General features: G+C 30.5%; 2 protein-coding genes across 2 annotated transcripts; one reads left to right on the top strand and one right to left on the bottom strand.

The window, feature by feature from the left end:
- Nucleotides 1-3,928: 3,928 nt before the first annotated feature.
- On the top strand, nt 3,929-9,930 carry LOC126846837 (UDP-glucosyltransferase 2-like). Its single transcript, XM_050586651.1, has 6 exons — nt 3,929-4,424; nt 5,461-5,853; nt 6,916-7,347; nt 8,139-8,358; nt 8,426-8,645; nt 8,763-9,930. Exons 2-6 carry the CDS (start codon nt 5,461-5,463, stop codon nt 9,049-9,051), a joined length of 1,554 nt encoding a protein of 517 aa, XP_050442608.1. The 5' UTR covers nt 3,929-4,424; the 3' UTR covers nt 9,052-9,930.
- Nucleotides 9,931-10,454: 524 nt separating this feature from the next.
- Nucleotides 10,455-13,887, bottom strand: LOC126846206 (protein BCAP-like). The gene is made up of 9 exons (XM_050585453.1): nt 13,810-13,887; nt 12,787-13,019; nt 12,404-12,544; nt 12,094-12,259; nt 11,818-12,001; nt 11,224-11,402; nt 10,975-11,151; nt 10,658-10,870; nt 10,455-10,550 (listed from the first exon to the last, which is right to left on the bottom strand). The coding sequence occupies exons 1-9, from the start codon at nt 13,861-13,863 to the stop codon at nt 10,455-10,457; spliced, it is 1,443 nt and encodes a 480-aa protein (XP_050441410.1). The 5' UTR covers nt 13,864-13,887.
- Between the last annotated feature and the right edge of the window lie 3,425 nt (nt 13,888-17,312).

Below are 17,312 nucleotides of genomic sequence, written 5' to 3'. Positions count from 1 at the left end.
GAAAACATTATTATTGTTGATTATTTAATTGAGTTACCGTTTTTATTTAGTTTAGTTAAGCACACCCACACACACACATATATATGTGTTCATCAATGTGTATAGATTACCATTTGAACATTTTTATTTTAAGCGTGAAACAACTGAACTTATTTTGTATTCCTATACCTAACAACAAATAATCCAAAAGGCTCGATTATTCGTAGTACATTTTAAAGTTTTTCAAACTAAAAAAATATTGCCTATACTTGTTCTTAAATTAAAAAGTTTTCTTAATTCGCCCTGAATGATTCAACGTGTAGTGTTGTGCAAACTATCTTGGTAGGTTAAAAAAGTACAAAATTAATATTATATCATAATTTTTTTGCGCTACCCAACTCTTGTATTTGCTTTTGTTGTAAACGAAAAGTATAAAATCCGTAACTTTGTTCTAGACGGTTGAGAATAATTGCCTGGTGCATACTCGGTACAACTTGAAACGATAAATTGTCACGGCTCATTAAATAGGTTATTAATCGTTTCCGTTTAAATTGCATGTACACAACGTTTTAGCGGCTCATATTGCAGTGATTTAGGTACTTTACATTCGGGTCGGTTAAAATGGATATTCACTGTCAATCCGCAATCATCCCTAGACCATTTTTCTTCCGGACCTTCGCCAATATATTTTAACACCGCCTAATTGCAACCGACTTACTAAAAACTGCAACCTAATTCCATATATTAAGCTATATAACAAATTACAGTAAAGGGTTAGTCCCCTCCCCTCCCTTCCTCATTGGGTTTGATTAATACCGCTTGTATGGCTAACCTAACTTGGCGTGAAATTTCAAAAAGTAATCAGCTACAATTCCGCGTGCAATTGAAACTAAAAGTCAAAAGTTAAAAATCTTGAACACCCCGAAGGAAGATTTAGGTAAACCAAGAATCTAAATCCGAATATGGCCTTTGGTTTTTATTGGTGAATATTGAAACTGAAGGTAATTATTTTTCTTAGAACTTGAGAAATTCTTTACAAAAAAGATTTTTTACACAATTCTAAAAGCTCTAACATGGACATAACCCAATTTATTATTTCAGTAATAAAGAACCAAAATATAAAAAAAGAATAATTTTGACATGTATTGTCACTCATTCTTGCATTCAATATTTTCACAAGTGAAGTTTAATACTAGTGCTGCTATATAGCGGACAACAATTTTTGTGACTATGAAATGTCTCCATAGTGTAAGGTCATTCGTCTAGAGGGCAATCGGTGTGTACAACTTAAAACAGTGTAAGTGTTTTTCAGAGTTTTATAATTTAACTAAATCTAATGTAAACCCAGCCTTCGCTGTTGAGGTTATATTTTAACAGTAAAAACAAATTCGTAGACTTTTAATTGATGGACACAATTTGGATTTAAAAAAAAAAGGTGCACTTGATTTTTAGAAACCTGCAAAACCATATTTTAAGGTCCTTCAGTGGTCTTTGCTATTATACAGTTTATAAAATTCATAAGCTCACCCAGAGACGTATTTAGGGGGGGGGGCAGGGGAGGGCTTGGTCCCCAGGCGGTAAATTTTGGAGATCATTTTGATATAATACGGTAGGTCATTTGGGTGATAAAAAAAAGTAATGATACTAATAAATTTATTATTGTGGTTTTAATTTGTCACGAAACATGCATTGAAAATACCAGGACATAGAAAAGTATATTGTAGTTTGAGAATTAAGATACACAGAATATGGCCGCCCAAAAATATTTCGTAGACATGTTTAAACGGTCGTGCCAACTGCCAGTATTCTAAAAAAAAAAATAGTAAAAATAATTTTATTACAAGAACAATTTACCAATCAATTGTAGCATATTTTATTTAAAACGTCAATTACTTTGAAAACAACCGAAAATTAATTTTTGACTAAAAAGAAAAGCGTGGGCCCTATTCAACCAAGTCCCTAACACATTTATCAGATAATGTTTTATATTGTAAGTTTTTTTTGTAATTTAAATTTGGTTTAATATTAGAGTGTGACACATACATTTCTTAATACTTAACTCAATAAATTTGGACTTTGATGAATAAGGCCCACGCTTTTCTTTTTAGTCAAAAATTAATTTTCGATTGTTTTCAAAGTAATTGACATTTTAAATAAAATATGCTACAATTGATTGGTAAATTGTTCTTGTAATAAAATTATTTTTACTTTTTAGTTCACTTTTTACTATTTTTTTTTTTTAGAAAAGCATGTTTTTAAAAAGGTTTTTTTTATGTATACCTAATATACCTTTCAGATTATGAGTGTAGCGAAGAATGCATTGGTTTCACTATCATGTGTTTTTTTTACAAATACACCTATCGATGAAGAAATATAGGTTGGGAAGGGGGTGTTTATTTTTCTTACCTCAGGCGCAAAATTCCTAAATACGTCTCTGAGCTCACCTATTTTTTCTCTTCTACAAGTTGAATTATAATGGCCAGCAAACGGAGGTAGATAATGTAGGTGATATTAGTCATTACTAATATCGTTCAAAAATTGATTATATAATTGTATACACTGTATAATAGGTATAGTATATATTAGTATAAATGTATTTTTGTATCATATTTTTGTTGATAACTATAATTATTATTAAACAAATCATCAGTGTCACCACTATCTTATCTCTTAACTACTATTAGCATAGACAGAAAGATAATATTGTGCTATAAACAAAATAAAAATTACTATTTTTAAATGTTTTTTTCGCTTAAATTTTAGATGCCAAGTGTTAGTATTTTAATCACAACAATATATTAAGCGACCCAGTCAACAGGACCGCAAAACCCTCAGCATCGTGTTTATTGTTTTTTAATTAATTCTATTAAAATTAATATGATATAGGTAAATAGTACAAGTAAAAAAATATATTCTTATGTTTACAACATTAATTTTTTTGACACTACTTTTTATGCCGATAAACGATGAGTAAGATTATATTATTAAACATACTATTTTGCATTTTTTTCTTCACACACACAATCGACAGATTAGGTACCTTTAACTTATGTTTGTTAGAATATTATATAAATATTACTATAATATTCATCATAGATAGCGCAATCTCCTTTCGTTATTGCTTTGAAACGCATTCCATACTTACTATTCAATGTTCAAAGATGATCTAATTTCGAATCATATAAACATGCGTTTATTCATAATCAAGTTAAAAAAAATGTATATTTATGTATATATAAATCATTATTGTGGGTCAAAGCTGCAAAAACATCGGTTTAAGACTTTAGAATAATATTATATAATCAAGTGTCATCACAAATCAAGGTGATCACGATGACTTTGGGACTAGTTACATACCATTATTACATGCACGCGAACCGGGTACATTTTATGGTAAATACAATATTACATGTTAGGTACAAACAAGGAAGTCTTACCTTGATTAAATAACGATAACAATATAATAAAATAGTAAATTAATTACTATCTTAATGACGGCAGGAACCGAGAAGTCAAACAAATTGGTTTAAATTAATTTTAGAACATCACCTCGTTTTTAAAGGAAATATGAGATTAGAGATGATCATTGATGCAGCAGAATTAATCGACGCGCATTACCACTTTCTCAACTCTGTACCTATTAACAATCGACTTACATCAGTTTTATATTTAGACATTATTCATTAAACGTTTGGAGCGGCTGCAGTGTAATTGATAGTATTAAACATTAGGTCGTGTTTATTAAAAAAAAAAATTAATAATAATAAGCAGGCAAGAAAAATTATAGACGATAAGTAAAATCAAGGGCAATAATTAGCCACAGAGCTGTCCCTGTATTGTTCGGTCCGAAGGTTGTCGATTATATGAATAACTTAGGTGCGTGTACCTGAACACAAGTAGCATTTTGCACGTGTGTTATATATTAATTTTAATTATACTATGAACAACGACCATAGTGGACGGTCAGACCAATGGACTGTGTGAGAGTAGTATTCATCAGTCATGTTCTCCTTGTCCGAGCTGGACCTCTCAGTTTGGCGTTTGATTTAGTCGGTTAGGCCACGAATTAAATACAATATTATCACATTACTATTATAATGTTCATGTTGTAGACATTTTCCTCGGCTTGTAGTGCCCGGCTTACATAATAATCAAATTTATCTATTTACTATTTTTCTAGCCGTTTTTTTCGTTAAGCGGTCGTCTTATCCGTCGCATTTAGAGTAAAAAAAAAATATTTTTGAACAAATGATCTATGTGTACGATAATGAGTAATGGCATAATATCTTTGCAGTTACATAAACAGTTATAACGTTAATGTACCAACTAATAGTATAACTGTAGCTGTAACCGCTACTACAGTATTCATTCAACTATTTAACCGACATTAATCGGTGTCTTCAACTCATTGAATTCATTGGATTCATTCGTGTACTCCTTTAACAGTAAGTACACGCTATTTATTTTAAATGCTAATTAATTTTTATTTAAATGACTATTGGATATGGATAAGTTATAGTGAATAAACATTCAAAACAGTAAACAAATTACGATTATTCAGCTTTTAAATTTTGAGTTCAAAAAATGTTCGTTCGACTAAACAATAAGGTTAATACATTTTTTATTTCAAAAAATGTTTTTAAAAAGTCTGTCGACTAATCGCTTGGCCAGAAATGAATTGCTTTTTCATTGATCAATTATCTATTTCAATATTAGAAAACGGGTTTTGTCAATATTTATACATTTCATATATCTTTAATAAACCAATTAAGTCACGTCTTTAAATTGCAGTTTTTCTTTTTATAAACGAAACTAGAAAAAATGAATAAACAATTTTTAGTAAATTATTGTGTTTAAGTCAAGTGGAGCAAGTTTAAATTCAATTGAAGACCTTGGGGCAATAACAAGACATGTACTTTTTTTTCAATTCAAATTTTTTTTCCAAAAATTATAAAAAAAATTTTTTCAATACAATTTAAATTCCAAAAAAATTTTTTTAGAATAACTTTTGGAATTTAAATTGTTTTAAAAAAACAATTTTTATAATTTTTTGAAAATTTTTTTTTGGATTTAAAAACATTTTGAAAAAAAAAATTAATAAAAAGAACATGTCTTGTTGTTGCCCCAAGGTCTTCAATTGAAATCGATTGACACTTATGACGATACGATAATAGTGCATTATAAAATTAAATAAATCAGGAACGTTTTGGAAAATAAAATGCCATTTACATTAGCTCCATTCGTTTACACTTTACTACCCCGCCTAACAATTATATAAAAAAATTAAAACTTTAATTTGTGAAAGCGTGATATATAAAATATAAATCACAGAGAAATGTGGAGAAAGGATTTTACTGACAACTTGTAATATGGGATTCAGCGAATTAAATACTTACTCAAGTTTGAGACACTGAAACACTAATCGACCTACTGATTCAGAGTTTCACGGATCTTATTAAAAAACTTATAATTTTCTAACAGATGAAGCTGATCGGTGCACTGGTCCTGGTTGCTGCTTGCACATTGGGCAGAACTGACGGAGCCAACATACTCGGAGTGTTCCCCATCAACGGACGAAGTCATTGGGTGGTTTATGAAAGCCTGATGAAAGCATTGGCCGCTCGAGGACATAACGTCACTGTCATCACATCTTTCCCACAAAAATCTCCAATCGCCAATTACACGGATATAGACGTTTCCAAAGCGTTCCCGTCGGCAGTCAACAAAATTAGCATTGATCTTGTGCTAAACGTTTTGTCCAGCATCTTTGCCAACCAATGGTTCATCTCCAGCCACTCGTTGAATATTTGCCAGACTTGTATAAAACTTCCAACAGTGCAAGCGTTGCTGAAAAGTGACATCAAGTTCGATGCGGTAAGTAATATTTGTTTTATTGTACACACTATTGAAAAAACCACTTGAAAAGAAATCAAAAGTAATGATTGATTAATTTGTAACCCGAGTGTCATTGGCTCCTAATAATTATACTGTTTTTCATACCGCGTTCAATCGTTTAGCATGTCAACAATTACTGTTAATAACACATTCGTATAATATACACATATTATAACTATATAACACAATTGAGTCATGGAGGTTCGATCTCTGTATATGTTAATATACAACCGATTAATTAATTGTATACAAAGTTTAGTTTTTGTTTTTACCAGTACAAATTGTTACGATCACGACTTAAAGTTTAACTGTAATCATTCAATGGATTGGATTTAAATAAACACCAAACTCAAGTGTCAGTTTTAAATGGATTGGTAATGCTAATATGCAATTTTAATATCTTCTGCCGGTAGTTACACGAGTTTTGCCGGAAATTAGTCTATTTTTCACACAAAAATAAATAATAATAGCCTTCTTAGATAGATCTGTTGAGATTCCCTCAGTCATCTCAATGTATTGTATTGTTAATCCAGACCATTCGTTATTCTAAGTTATAAATGGTTGTATGTATTTGTAGATGAGATTGCATAATATGATAATAGGATAAATTACAAAAGAAAACAATACTAATAAAAACGATTAAGACCGTCAAGAAGAATAAAATAACAATCGCATTTGATTTTGATTGGCATCTGTAACGACAAGAAAAGATTGAGAGACTAAATATAGACATAAGAAGGCATTAGATGTGTTTCGTCCCAATCTAACATATAACAAGATGATTTCTAAATTAATTAGAATATTTCAAAAAGATTAGAAATACCATTTTTTATAAGAATAATAAATGAGATAATATATAAAAGTTGACCAGGCTTGGTTTACTTGAAAATTTTGACAAAGGTACCGTGTAAAATAAGTGTCATGAAAGAAAATGCTTATTTAAAAAATTGTTTTGTCGTTAAACTAAAAGCAACCTTAAAAAAAATGTTATATAGGAATTACCAGTCCCATTGACTTTGTTAAAAGCATTATTCATTGCAGGTATTCACAGAGATTTTTGGGTCAGACTGCGATGTCGGTTATGCCTATCATTACAAGGCACCTTTGTTGTCCATGATCTCAAGTTCGCATTTACCTTGGAGTTACGACCGCGTGGGTGGACCGGACAATCCATCATACATACCCACCATCGTAACGAAAGTAGCTGGTAAAATGAACTTTAAGGAACGTGTGATCAACACTCTCTACTACATATATTTCAAGATGGCGTGGAAATATTATAGCGAATGGCCGGCTGATAAATTCTTGAAAGAGAACTTCGGACCTAACACTCCGTACATCAATGATATACTTTACAATACCTCTATGGTGTTTGTAAATGGTCATTTTTCACTGGACGGACCGCGACCGCTCGTGCCCAACATGGTGGAAATTGGAGGCATACACGTGAAACCGCCTAGGCCGTTACCTAAAGTAAAATACATTTTAAGGGTTAACATTTTTAGCCTGGGGGGAACCGAAAATGTTAAATTAATCTATTGAACCGGCTGTTAAAATATGGTTTATTGATAAGGGGAGTACGACTGATAAGAGATTCAACAGTGATAAGAATAACGATTGTTAAGGAGAAATAACAGGCGATAATAGATTTAGTAAGACAGTGATAATACCACAGAATAAACAAAAAAGAAACTATACAATATTTACATATTGTATCGTCCCATAGGAGCATATCTTATGGGACGAGATAAAATCATGTCCGACCTTTTGAAAATTATCAAAAAATGGACAGTGGCTAAACTGTTCACACGACAAATGCGGAAAATGGCGACGACACTATTGTCGGCGTACGACATTTAATAAATGAACAGTATAGCCATAAATCACAGACAAATTTAAAAAATAGAAATATCTGAGTTCTAGCATCACTGGCTACAACTTGATGTCTGACCATGTTTTGATAAGCTCTTAAGATTTCCTTTAGTTTATTCTGTGATAATACTGTCGAGGGTCAGCTGATAGAATGAATGTTTTCAATATTTTTTTGTAGTTTGACGGGGGACCCGTTTGACGGATCGCAATTAAAATTAAAAAAAAAATAATAACAATAATAAAATAAATAAATCAATTAACACAACCGGGTTATTTAAAACAAGGTAGACCTATAAAAAGGTATACTAACAAAAAAATGACCCTTAACCTACAGCTTTAGTTTTTAAGCCTATAATTAAACAAGCTTGTGAAAACAATTAATTTTTTAAAAGGATATATTGAAATTTATTGAAGACTCGCCCAATGGAGTAATGTTTTTTACATTCGGATCATTAATACGTATATCAACACTGCCAAAACACGTACTCGACATATTCAAAGAAGTATTCGCAAAGCTTCCAATCCGAGTTTTATGGAAATACGAAGTAGACATGCCAGACAAGCCGGATAACGTGTACATTAGCAACTGGATGCCACAGAGAGATATTCTGAGTAACTATACAACATAAATTAACATCACAATGCATCACATTTTTTTAATATTGATCATTCATTTTAGATCATCCCAAGGTGCGTTTATTCATGACCCATGGAGGCCTATTGGGCACAATCGAAGCCGTACACTCTGGCGTGCCTGTTATAGGAATCCCGTTCTTCTTCGACCAGCCCAGAAACATTTTGAAGGTGGTCGAAAAAGGAGCCGGTATTTTGCTGGAATACGAGAACTTGACCAGAGAATCGCTTTACGGTGCCATAAACGCAATTATCACCAACAGCAGGTTAGATAATACCAATGAAACCTTTACTGTTAAACGGCTAAAATTAAGTTTGGACAGTTTAGAATCTGAAATAGATAATGTATTAGCGGTATTATGCTGAATTTCCACCTGTTTCAGTTATCAAACAAATGCAAATAAATTGTCGAAGAGATTCAAAGACAGGCCTTTGAGTGCTACCGAAACGGCTGTTTACTGGACTGAGTACGTGATAAGACACAAGGGAGCCAGGCATTTGAAAACGGCGGCCGTCGGGATGCCATGGTGGAAATACTATTTAGTGGATGTTATTGGATTTATCGCAATCATTACCTTCGCTGTGCTATTTACGATTTACTTTTTACTTAAATTGGCGTACAGAAAATTCATCAAAAAAATAGATCCCAAAAATAAAGTCAAGAAAAACTAATGACGAGGCTTTGTATGGATTATAATAATATTTTCAGTACATTTAAAAATATGTACTGTACAGTATTAAAGAGCATTATGTTTCATCTTAATTTTTACAAAATATATACCTCGTCTTTATCTTAAGTTAATATTATAAGTTTAACAACCCAAGTGCACATTCTTTGTGCCCAGTTTTTGTCATAACTCACAATTATTGTTTTATAATAAGTGGCCAACTATAAACCATTATATTATTTTGTTTATGGTGGTGCAATAATCAAACTTTGTTGACACTTAAAAAAAACTATATGACGTACTTCGTGTAATAGATAGTAAAACAGATACTAAACATAGATATGGATTACTTTTTTTCTATGTCAAATATAGTTCAGGGGATTGCATACAGTTGGTTTTTAAGGAGTTTTGTATAGGCAATATTTAAGAAATAAGTGATTTTAATAAATTTCCATCATGTCAATTAATTTACTGGTTGATTTGTATAAGCTTCATGGTATTATTTTCAACAAATCCGAAATCCAAAAGTAGTTTAACTTTTTGGTGTTGTGTTTTATTTTTATATTTTCATCAAAAATATTTTTCTTATGTACACTGTTTTATGCTGTAAAAATATATAACACCTACTTATAAGATGTTTAAGTGACTTAAATAGCGTTTTTTCATCACCTGTGCGTATATAAACGTGTGCATATTATATCATATTTTTAATTTATTTATCAAAAAAAAATATTTATTGTTAATTCCAATGTAATAGGTTTATAATTGTTACAAATTTTATTTTGTAAATGTTTTTTTTATTAAATATTCATAGAGTGTGTTCAGTGTTTACATGTGGTAACACACGTGTGCGCTTATACCATCGCACTATTGTTTTTTTTATTATTAATTTTCATAATTTTCGACTACATATGCATGTAGGATACCGATACAACCTGTTGTTACCATTAGCTGAATAAGTAACAGTAAATAACTTGATTGGTACAAAACAACCACATGAATATTGTCGTCATTATGAGACAGAAACCAAATCGATGAGGTCAGAGAGCACATTCATTTTTAAGATAATTTAAAAAAAATACCTGAAACTCAAAAAAAAAAAAAATTTTAATGCATAGTTGAATTTAACTGGGATTGTCTTTAGAAGAGAAGTTTTTTAGTAAACAACAAGGGACTATTTAAAAAAAATCGTGCAGCATATCGAATTTGGTTATGAAACCGATGAAAAATAATGACAAAACATTTAGTATAACTAAAAAGAGACGACGCACTCAAGAAACTCGTAAAAGTACTTTTTAATTATTGTTTCTATTAGTTTTGCATTGCGATTTGCCCAACCGGTGAATTTGGAAATGAAGTATGTATAAAAAATGTAAATCAGTTCGGAGTCACGAACGATACCCATCTTCAAAGTTTAGTTAAAGATTTCAGAAGCGCTTCCTGTTTTTCTATTTCGATCATACACTTTTCGTGATTGTCTAAATCAATTTTTCTTTGTTTTTCCTAAAAAAAAATTTGTACAAATCACTTAACACGGTAAGAATAAAATAGAATACATTTTTTTTGTATGTGCTTAAACAATTTGAACAACTTGTAAAATAAATACTTACAACTATTTGTTTCCTGAATTCTATTTGATCGGTCAATTCTTTTCGGAACTGGCATTTTGATTTAATTTGATTTTCCCTTTGTTCCTTTGAATCTTTTAAATAACATTCGTATTGTTTCATCGACTCTTGGAATAATTTACGCTTTAGTTCATTTTGATCGACAAGATATTTCTTGTGTGCTGCTAACTGTTCGTGTAAGACTCTGTTGTTTTCCTAAAACAAAATATGTGTTGTGACGTTACATAATAATTACTAACCGCATGTGATAATAACACAAATATTTTAAATCAAATAGTTGTAAATATATAACTATATACTTCAGCCCGTTTTTTGCGCGCATTGTCTGTCTTTTGCTCGGCTAAGAGTTTCATTTCTTCGATATCTCTCATCTGCTTCAAAATCAAATTTGACATTTCCTCGTTACGCCTTCTGCGGTCTTCGTTGATGGCCTCTTGTTGTTTTATGAAAAGCTCGTTTTCCAATTTTATCCGCTTCTAAACAACAATGTTTGTAATTATTATTATTAATCGAGAAAATAATGTTATCACAAGCATGATTCAACGAGCCTTTGCTTCCATCGCTTCCTTGGCATCGTTTTGTAAGGCGTTTCGCATGGTAAGTGCGAACGTCTCGTCAAACGTTTCTGTAGCGTTCTTCTTTTCCATTAACAAGTTGGATCTTGCTTCGATAAACCAATTGATCTCTTCCACAGTTTTAGTGTGATTTTTGATTCGTTCATTTTTTTCTGTGGTATATAAACATTATCTTGGTAAAGTTAGGAGGATTGCATTGGAGCACTTAAAGATTGAGCTTAGTTACAAGGAGTTATAGGAAGGAAGTATATAACCTGGTTTTCCTTAGGCCCTAGACAATATGACATAAGTAGTATAGAGAATTTAAATATTTGAGATCAGTTTTGTAAGAGAACGGTGGAAAATGAAATTTATTTATAGAGCTAGACCTAAAAAAAAGTGGGTAGATTTTATATGTAGATGCGGATGTGTGGAGTGAATAAAAAAATAGTGAAGGAATAGGGAATAGAGATTTATTGAGAGTCAAGGTACGATTGAACAACCACACTTCAATGATATAAGACGAAGAAGTAGCGAAGATAAAAAAAATACAAAAAACAGTAACAGTAACCAATATTAAACGGTTACCATTTTGTTCTTGTTCCTCAATTAGTTTTTTTATCGCCATTTTCATTTCCTCTTGTTCAATTCTTTTGGCCTCCTCGTTTTGCTTTCGTAACTTGTTCTTTAGTTCCACCTGTTCCGTTAACTCTTTTTTGAATTTCATTTTCTTTTCCCATTCGTTTTGTCTCTCGTTTTGTTTTTCACAAGCCTTACACACAGTAATTGGTATAATATATAAATTTAACTGCTAAGCAACAATTTGTCATCTAGATAAAAACGTTATCATATTATAGTTCTCACTAGCAGTCGAATCGTTTCCACATGGTTAACATCGTCCGTTTCTTTCTTTCTGATCTTTTGCTCTTTTCTCAGGTTTTCATTGTCCATAAGTATTTTGTAATTTATATTAGAAATTTCCTTGGTCCGCCTTAGTACCGCAGCGGTCCTCACCTCTTCAGAATTGTCTCTAGATAAAATATTACATACCATTATACTTAATATGTAGATTGGAGACCACGTCTCTTGATTTTTATAATATTTTTATACTATGACTTTTGTTCACATGAGCTTTTGTAAAGTTTACCGAAATTGTATGCATTTTCTAACTTACATTAACATTTGTAATCTTTTCTTGTCGACGATTTGTTGATCTTCTTTCTCCTTTTGTTTTTTTAGTAACTGGGCTTTTTCTTTTAAATCTTCGACGGGCGTGCGAGGCCGCTCGTTGTTTTTTTCTGCTATTGGCTCTGGTCTAAAATTACTTATAATTAATGCTATTAAGTATTATAATTATAATATACTAAACGATACACTTATTTATCATCGATAAATATAACGTATTCAAAATAGTTTTAGGGCAAGTAGAAAAATCCTATGACCATCATCCAATAATTTAAATACCTGTATAGTTTCCTCTTATATTTAGGGAAGTCTCCTTAATTGAGATTTTTTGGTCGATAATATATTATATAGGTAAAATTAAAATCCACTCACGTTGGACATGGTTCGACTAACAAATGTTCGTTAGCCTTCATTCCACAATCGACCATCCGCTTGATCTGGTTGTAAATGGATTTCCTGTCAGCCGCCTCGATCATTTCTTTGTGCTGATGATGTCGCATTAAACTTTTAAATTCTTCTTCGTTTTTTATTCTATATGTTTCCAGCTTCACTCGCTCCATGTCACGAAGACGTATCTTATAATTACATCCTGGCTGTTTGGCGACCTAAAAAATAAACCGTACAATTAATTATCTACTGATGCACCGGTCATGTTTAAAAGTGTTGACAATACTTATGAATAGTTTAGAAAAAGCGACGATAAGTACTCGATTAAGACTAGGTCATATTATAATACAATCTTGTACTTGCCAAGCATACTAGTTCAACACGCATTGTATTTTTTTTATAATAGAAATATTAGTATTTTTAAAATGTTTGGAATTTGGAAACAGAATTATTAATATAATTGGGGTTTTCAAACAATCTGATTTTAAGTGATAATAATTATTACTAGAAATTGTTTAGTTTTAAACAAAAAGATTTATCTAAATTTAATACTAGGTATATTCATACTAAATAGTGTTTATATATTTTTAGATTTTTTTTTTAACTAAACGTTTCTTTTAACTTGGTATGTTTAATAATTGCAATAAAAGTAGGATATTTACATTTATTCATTTTTTTTTTGTGCATTTGTGCAGTGGTATAATTTAGAAAAATTAATTTTTCCGTCAACTGATAATTTCAACTGGATCCTTTCCAAAAAAAAAACCTAAATCCTCGCCTGCCCCAATGCGTTTTAAATATCAATTTTGTATGCAGAAAAAAATAAAAAATTAAAGTTGTAGAAATAACTATCTATGTATTATTAATTATGCATTACAGAAGATGTATAACACCTTATATTACTAATTAGGTATCATTTGTTTATCTTCGTCTAATTGGAATATAATCTAATATTAATTATATAAATCAAATCAAAGTAATAAGTATTGCTTTTATATAATGACGTACGATAGCGTAGCTATATGGATTAGGTCCTTTGTATGTTTTACTGAACGGTGCCATTTCCAATTTCGGAGGTCGCGAGGCTTTTGGACGTTGTCCCCCGTAGATCATTGTTAACAATTCAGTGAAGCTAAATACTACTGCAAATCAATATTAGTATGTAATATTATAGTATATAAATAACAATTGGTGTACTTATCTAATCGACACGGGTTGAAACTGTTGGTTAGATAAATGAACCGTTACTATAACAATATTAGAATTATTTTGATATTACCATAATATGCAACATCACGGAACGCAAGCGGTACGTGGTTAAATTAAAATGCAAAACAAACCACGCTTTATCCGGCATAAACACATTATTGTAAGTCATAAATTCCTAGCAGTGACGGCATTTGTCCATATCATCGTTTTGCCTGTTGTAAAGTATGAATTATCTTCCAAACGTTACACTTTATGAAAACACCTTTAGATAAATGCTTTGATGGAGAAACATGTATGAAATATACACACAAATCATTATAGGTACATACACATTGTAAATTTATTTACAATTTTTTTTCTATTAAGTTTTTTATCAAAAAAAAACTTGACTTAAAGTTTTTTAGTTTTTTTTTATTTATATTTTTGGAGTGTTTCCGATTTACCCCCTCCCCCCCAAAAAAACAAATAGGTATAGAAACAACTTCCAAATATTTTTTCTAAAACAAAAGGCTTATGATATTTGTTTTTATTTTAACACTATGCCTGCAGTTGTGATATAAGTAGAGAATTTTCCAAATACATTTGGTAATAATCATACTATTTTTGGGAAAGATACAAGTGTGAACTTGAACTATAATTCAATTTGTAGTGCTTTTTATTCGATTTTAAATGAGGAAGGAGTAATTATTTTAACTTTTGGCTTTAAACAGTGGCTTCGGTCCACAATTTCTAATCATTATATTGGCTACATGAAAAAAATCTGTCCGCTAAATAAAAATATATCGTGGGTCAGTCCCACTATAATTTAAAAGACAACAATTTTGACAAACTTTTAGTTCTTGACTGATAAAATTTACCCTGAAAATAAAACAAACAAGGGAGGGGGTTTAAGATCATTGATTTACGGTCGTTAAATATTATTGTTATCTATTAATATCAAGTATTTTATCAATCAATTTTTGAGGGCTTTAATCAAAATTAGGGAAGCTAAAACGTCCCCCTTTCCAAGTTCATTTTCTTATAGTGACACCTAAGGCCTATAGTGTTAACTTTATCGACGAAGACCCATATCGTATCATACTGGTAATATGTAAATTTCATAATACTAATGAATAATGTGAAAAGTGAAAACAAACTAACAACAATACGTTCACGTTCGGATAGCACCTTTATTGTATTTCTTTTCAGATAGTGCCTATTGCAGGATGTGTACGCTATACGGTGTGGTGTGTACTTTGTCTGTTATTTTACCCACATTGTACTATTCAAAACACCTGCAATTGTGTCGTTTAGCAATGAGGTGTTAAACGTACGTGATATGTATGTCATTTGTATTTAAACAGATTATTCAGGTTTCAACATATTTGTAAATTATATTATTATAAAAAAAACTAAGTATTGAACTTTCAATCGATAGTGTAAGTGTAGGTACTAACATGTGTACTGGCCATTTATGTAATTTTTAAATTTAACTGACTCTAAATGAAGCGATGCTTTTAAAAAACGTCTAAATCAATTAAGACCGCCTTCTCATATATTAAAATTTTATTTAAAAAAAAACGATTTTATTATTAAGAGATATTTTACATATATTTTTTTCGTGCAAAAACTAGGGTTAGCATTCCATACACATCTCTGAATATATTTATCAAATAAAAATAAAATAAATAATAGAAAGATTAAGATATAATATTATATCCATGTACTAAGCTTTCTTGACGAGTTTTATTCTATTTCATAATTATTTTTTAGGCGTAAATTAAGTTGAAAACAATTATTTTTTGATGCTCGATGGTAACTTGAATTTTAAATAAATAAAGAAACCGCATTACTGTACATTGCAGTTTTAATTCAGAATTAGTATTTTTTTTTTAAATTGCCTATTTAAAACCCCTTAAAAAGCGGTATGTGTGGTGTCCTCTTATTAAATACAATATAATATCGAGAACTTAGTCGCTATGGCTACAATTTATCGAGAATGCCGCCAAGTGGCATTGACACTTATATACTGGCTATGTTAATAACCATCACAATAACCTATGAACGATTTGGGAGTACCAGGACCTAATATAAAGCCGGTTATACACGATCAATCTTGAATGACAGTCTTTAAAGAGTGACAATTGGATTGATGATTGACGATTTCGACACCCAGCCAATCAAAAATTTTGATTCATCATTAGTAAAAAAAAATATTTTTATTTACTGTGCTGTGTGTATTTGTATGATTGAAGAAGCAAGTTACAACATATTATCTTGCCTCTAAAAAATAAAGAAATTCCATTTTGTATTTTAAAACACTACTTCACACAGAATTGAAGATCCAACGGCAGGTTAAAATAAACAATGCATAAAAAAGTTTCTGATCTAAGAAACCTTTATTTTCGCTGGTGCTTTTTATTAAAGGGTTACTGCTGTCTGGTTTCGATAATTAATTATGTGTATTCCAATTTTGACATTTCCTTCAATTACATTATTTTATAAATATAAAATAAGTATAAAAGTACCTTTCATTTTAATATTCATTTCGCTTATTTTTTTCGGTATCAATTTTAATTTAATACGCATTAAAAATAATATTTTTGGATAATAGTTTTGACGTACAATACCATTTTTTTATAAAGGTTTTATTTCTATTCTTATAATATTACTTTACGATTTAAATTGTAATTTTAAATATATATTTATAACAAGTCAACAAAGTTTGAGTTTAATTGGCCCATCCGTTTTTGATAGATTGTGTTCATTGGAATGACCTCCAACTAATAATTATAATTGTGTCTTTTAATAAAGAACTAGAACGTTCAAGTTAAAGTATTTGAATATTGTTATTCTTGTACTTATTTATTTCAAATTCTATAGTTCATAATATAATACTATTCACTCACTCAAAGCCAGCGGCTAGCATCTAGAGGTGTGCCTAGTGGTTAAATTCCCCCAATACCCAATTTTTTTTTAGGACGGTGTATTTAGTATTATCTATCAAATTCATCTTGAACCCGTTCACCAATCATGTATAAAACAGGTCATACACAATATTATAATGTTGACAAATATTTGAATACTGTCAAAGTTTTCAAATATTGCGTTAATATCAAACAGACCAAAGTTATTCCATCTGCCACCCGACAATGGACATTAGCCGGTCGATATAAAAATGTTCTTTAGTGGAACTTTTAGTAATTGTTACGATTCTTATAATTGTTTTATCTTTTTTCACGTTGCCAGATGGCCCATATAAAATCAAATCTCAATTATTACTGTCCCTTCGATATTTTTAGATTTCCATTATAGAATCGTCT

The sequence above is a fragment of the Adelges cooleyi genome, unplaced genomic scaffold, assembly GCF_023614345.1.
Source record: "Adelges cooleyi isolate 19-005CV unplaced genomic scaffold, UGA_ACOO_1.1 ACOO_flye_CR_arks_rails_tigmint_CR_PRNA_9, whole genome shotgun sequence".
Lineage (NCBI taxonomy): Eukaryota > Metazoa > Arthropoda > Insecta > Hemiptera > Adelgidae > Adelges > Adelges cooleyi.
This window is presented reverse-complemented; position numbering and strand designations above follow the sequence as displayed.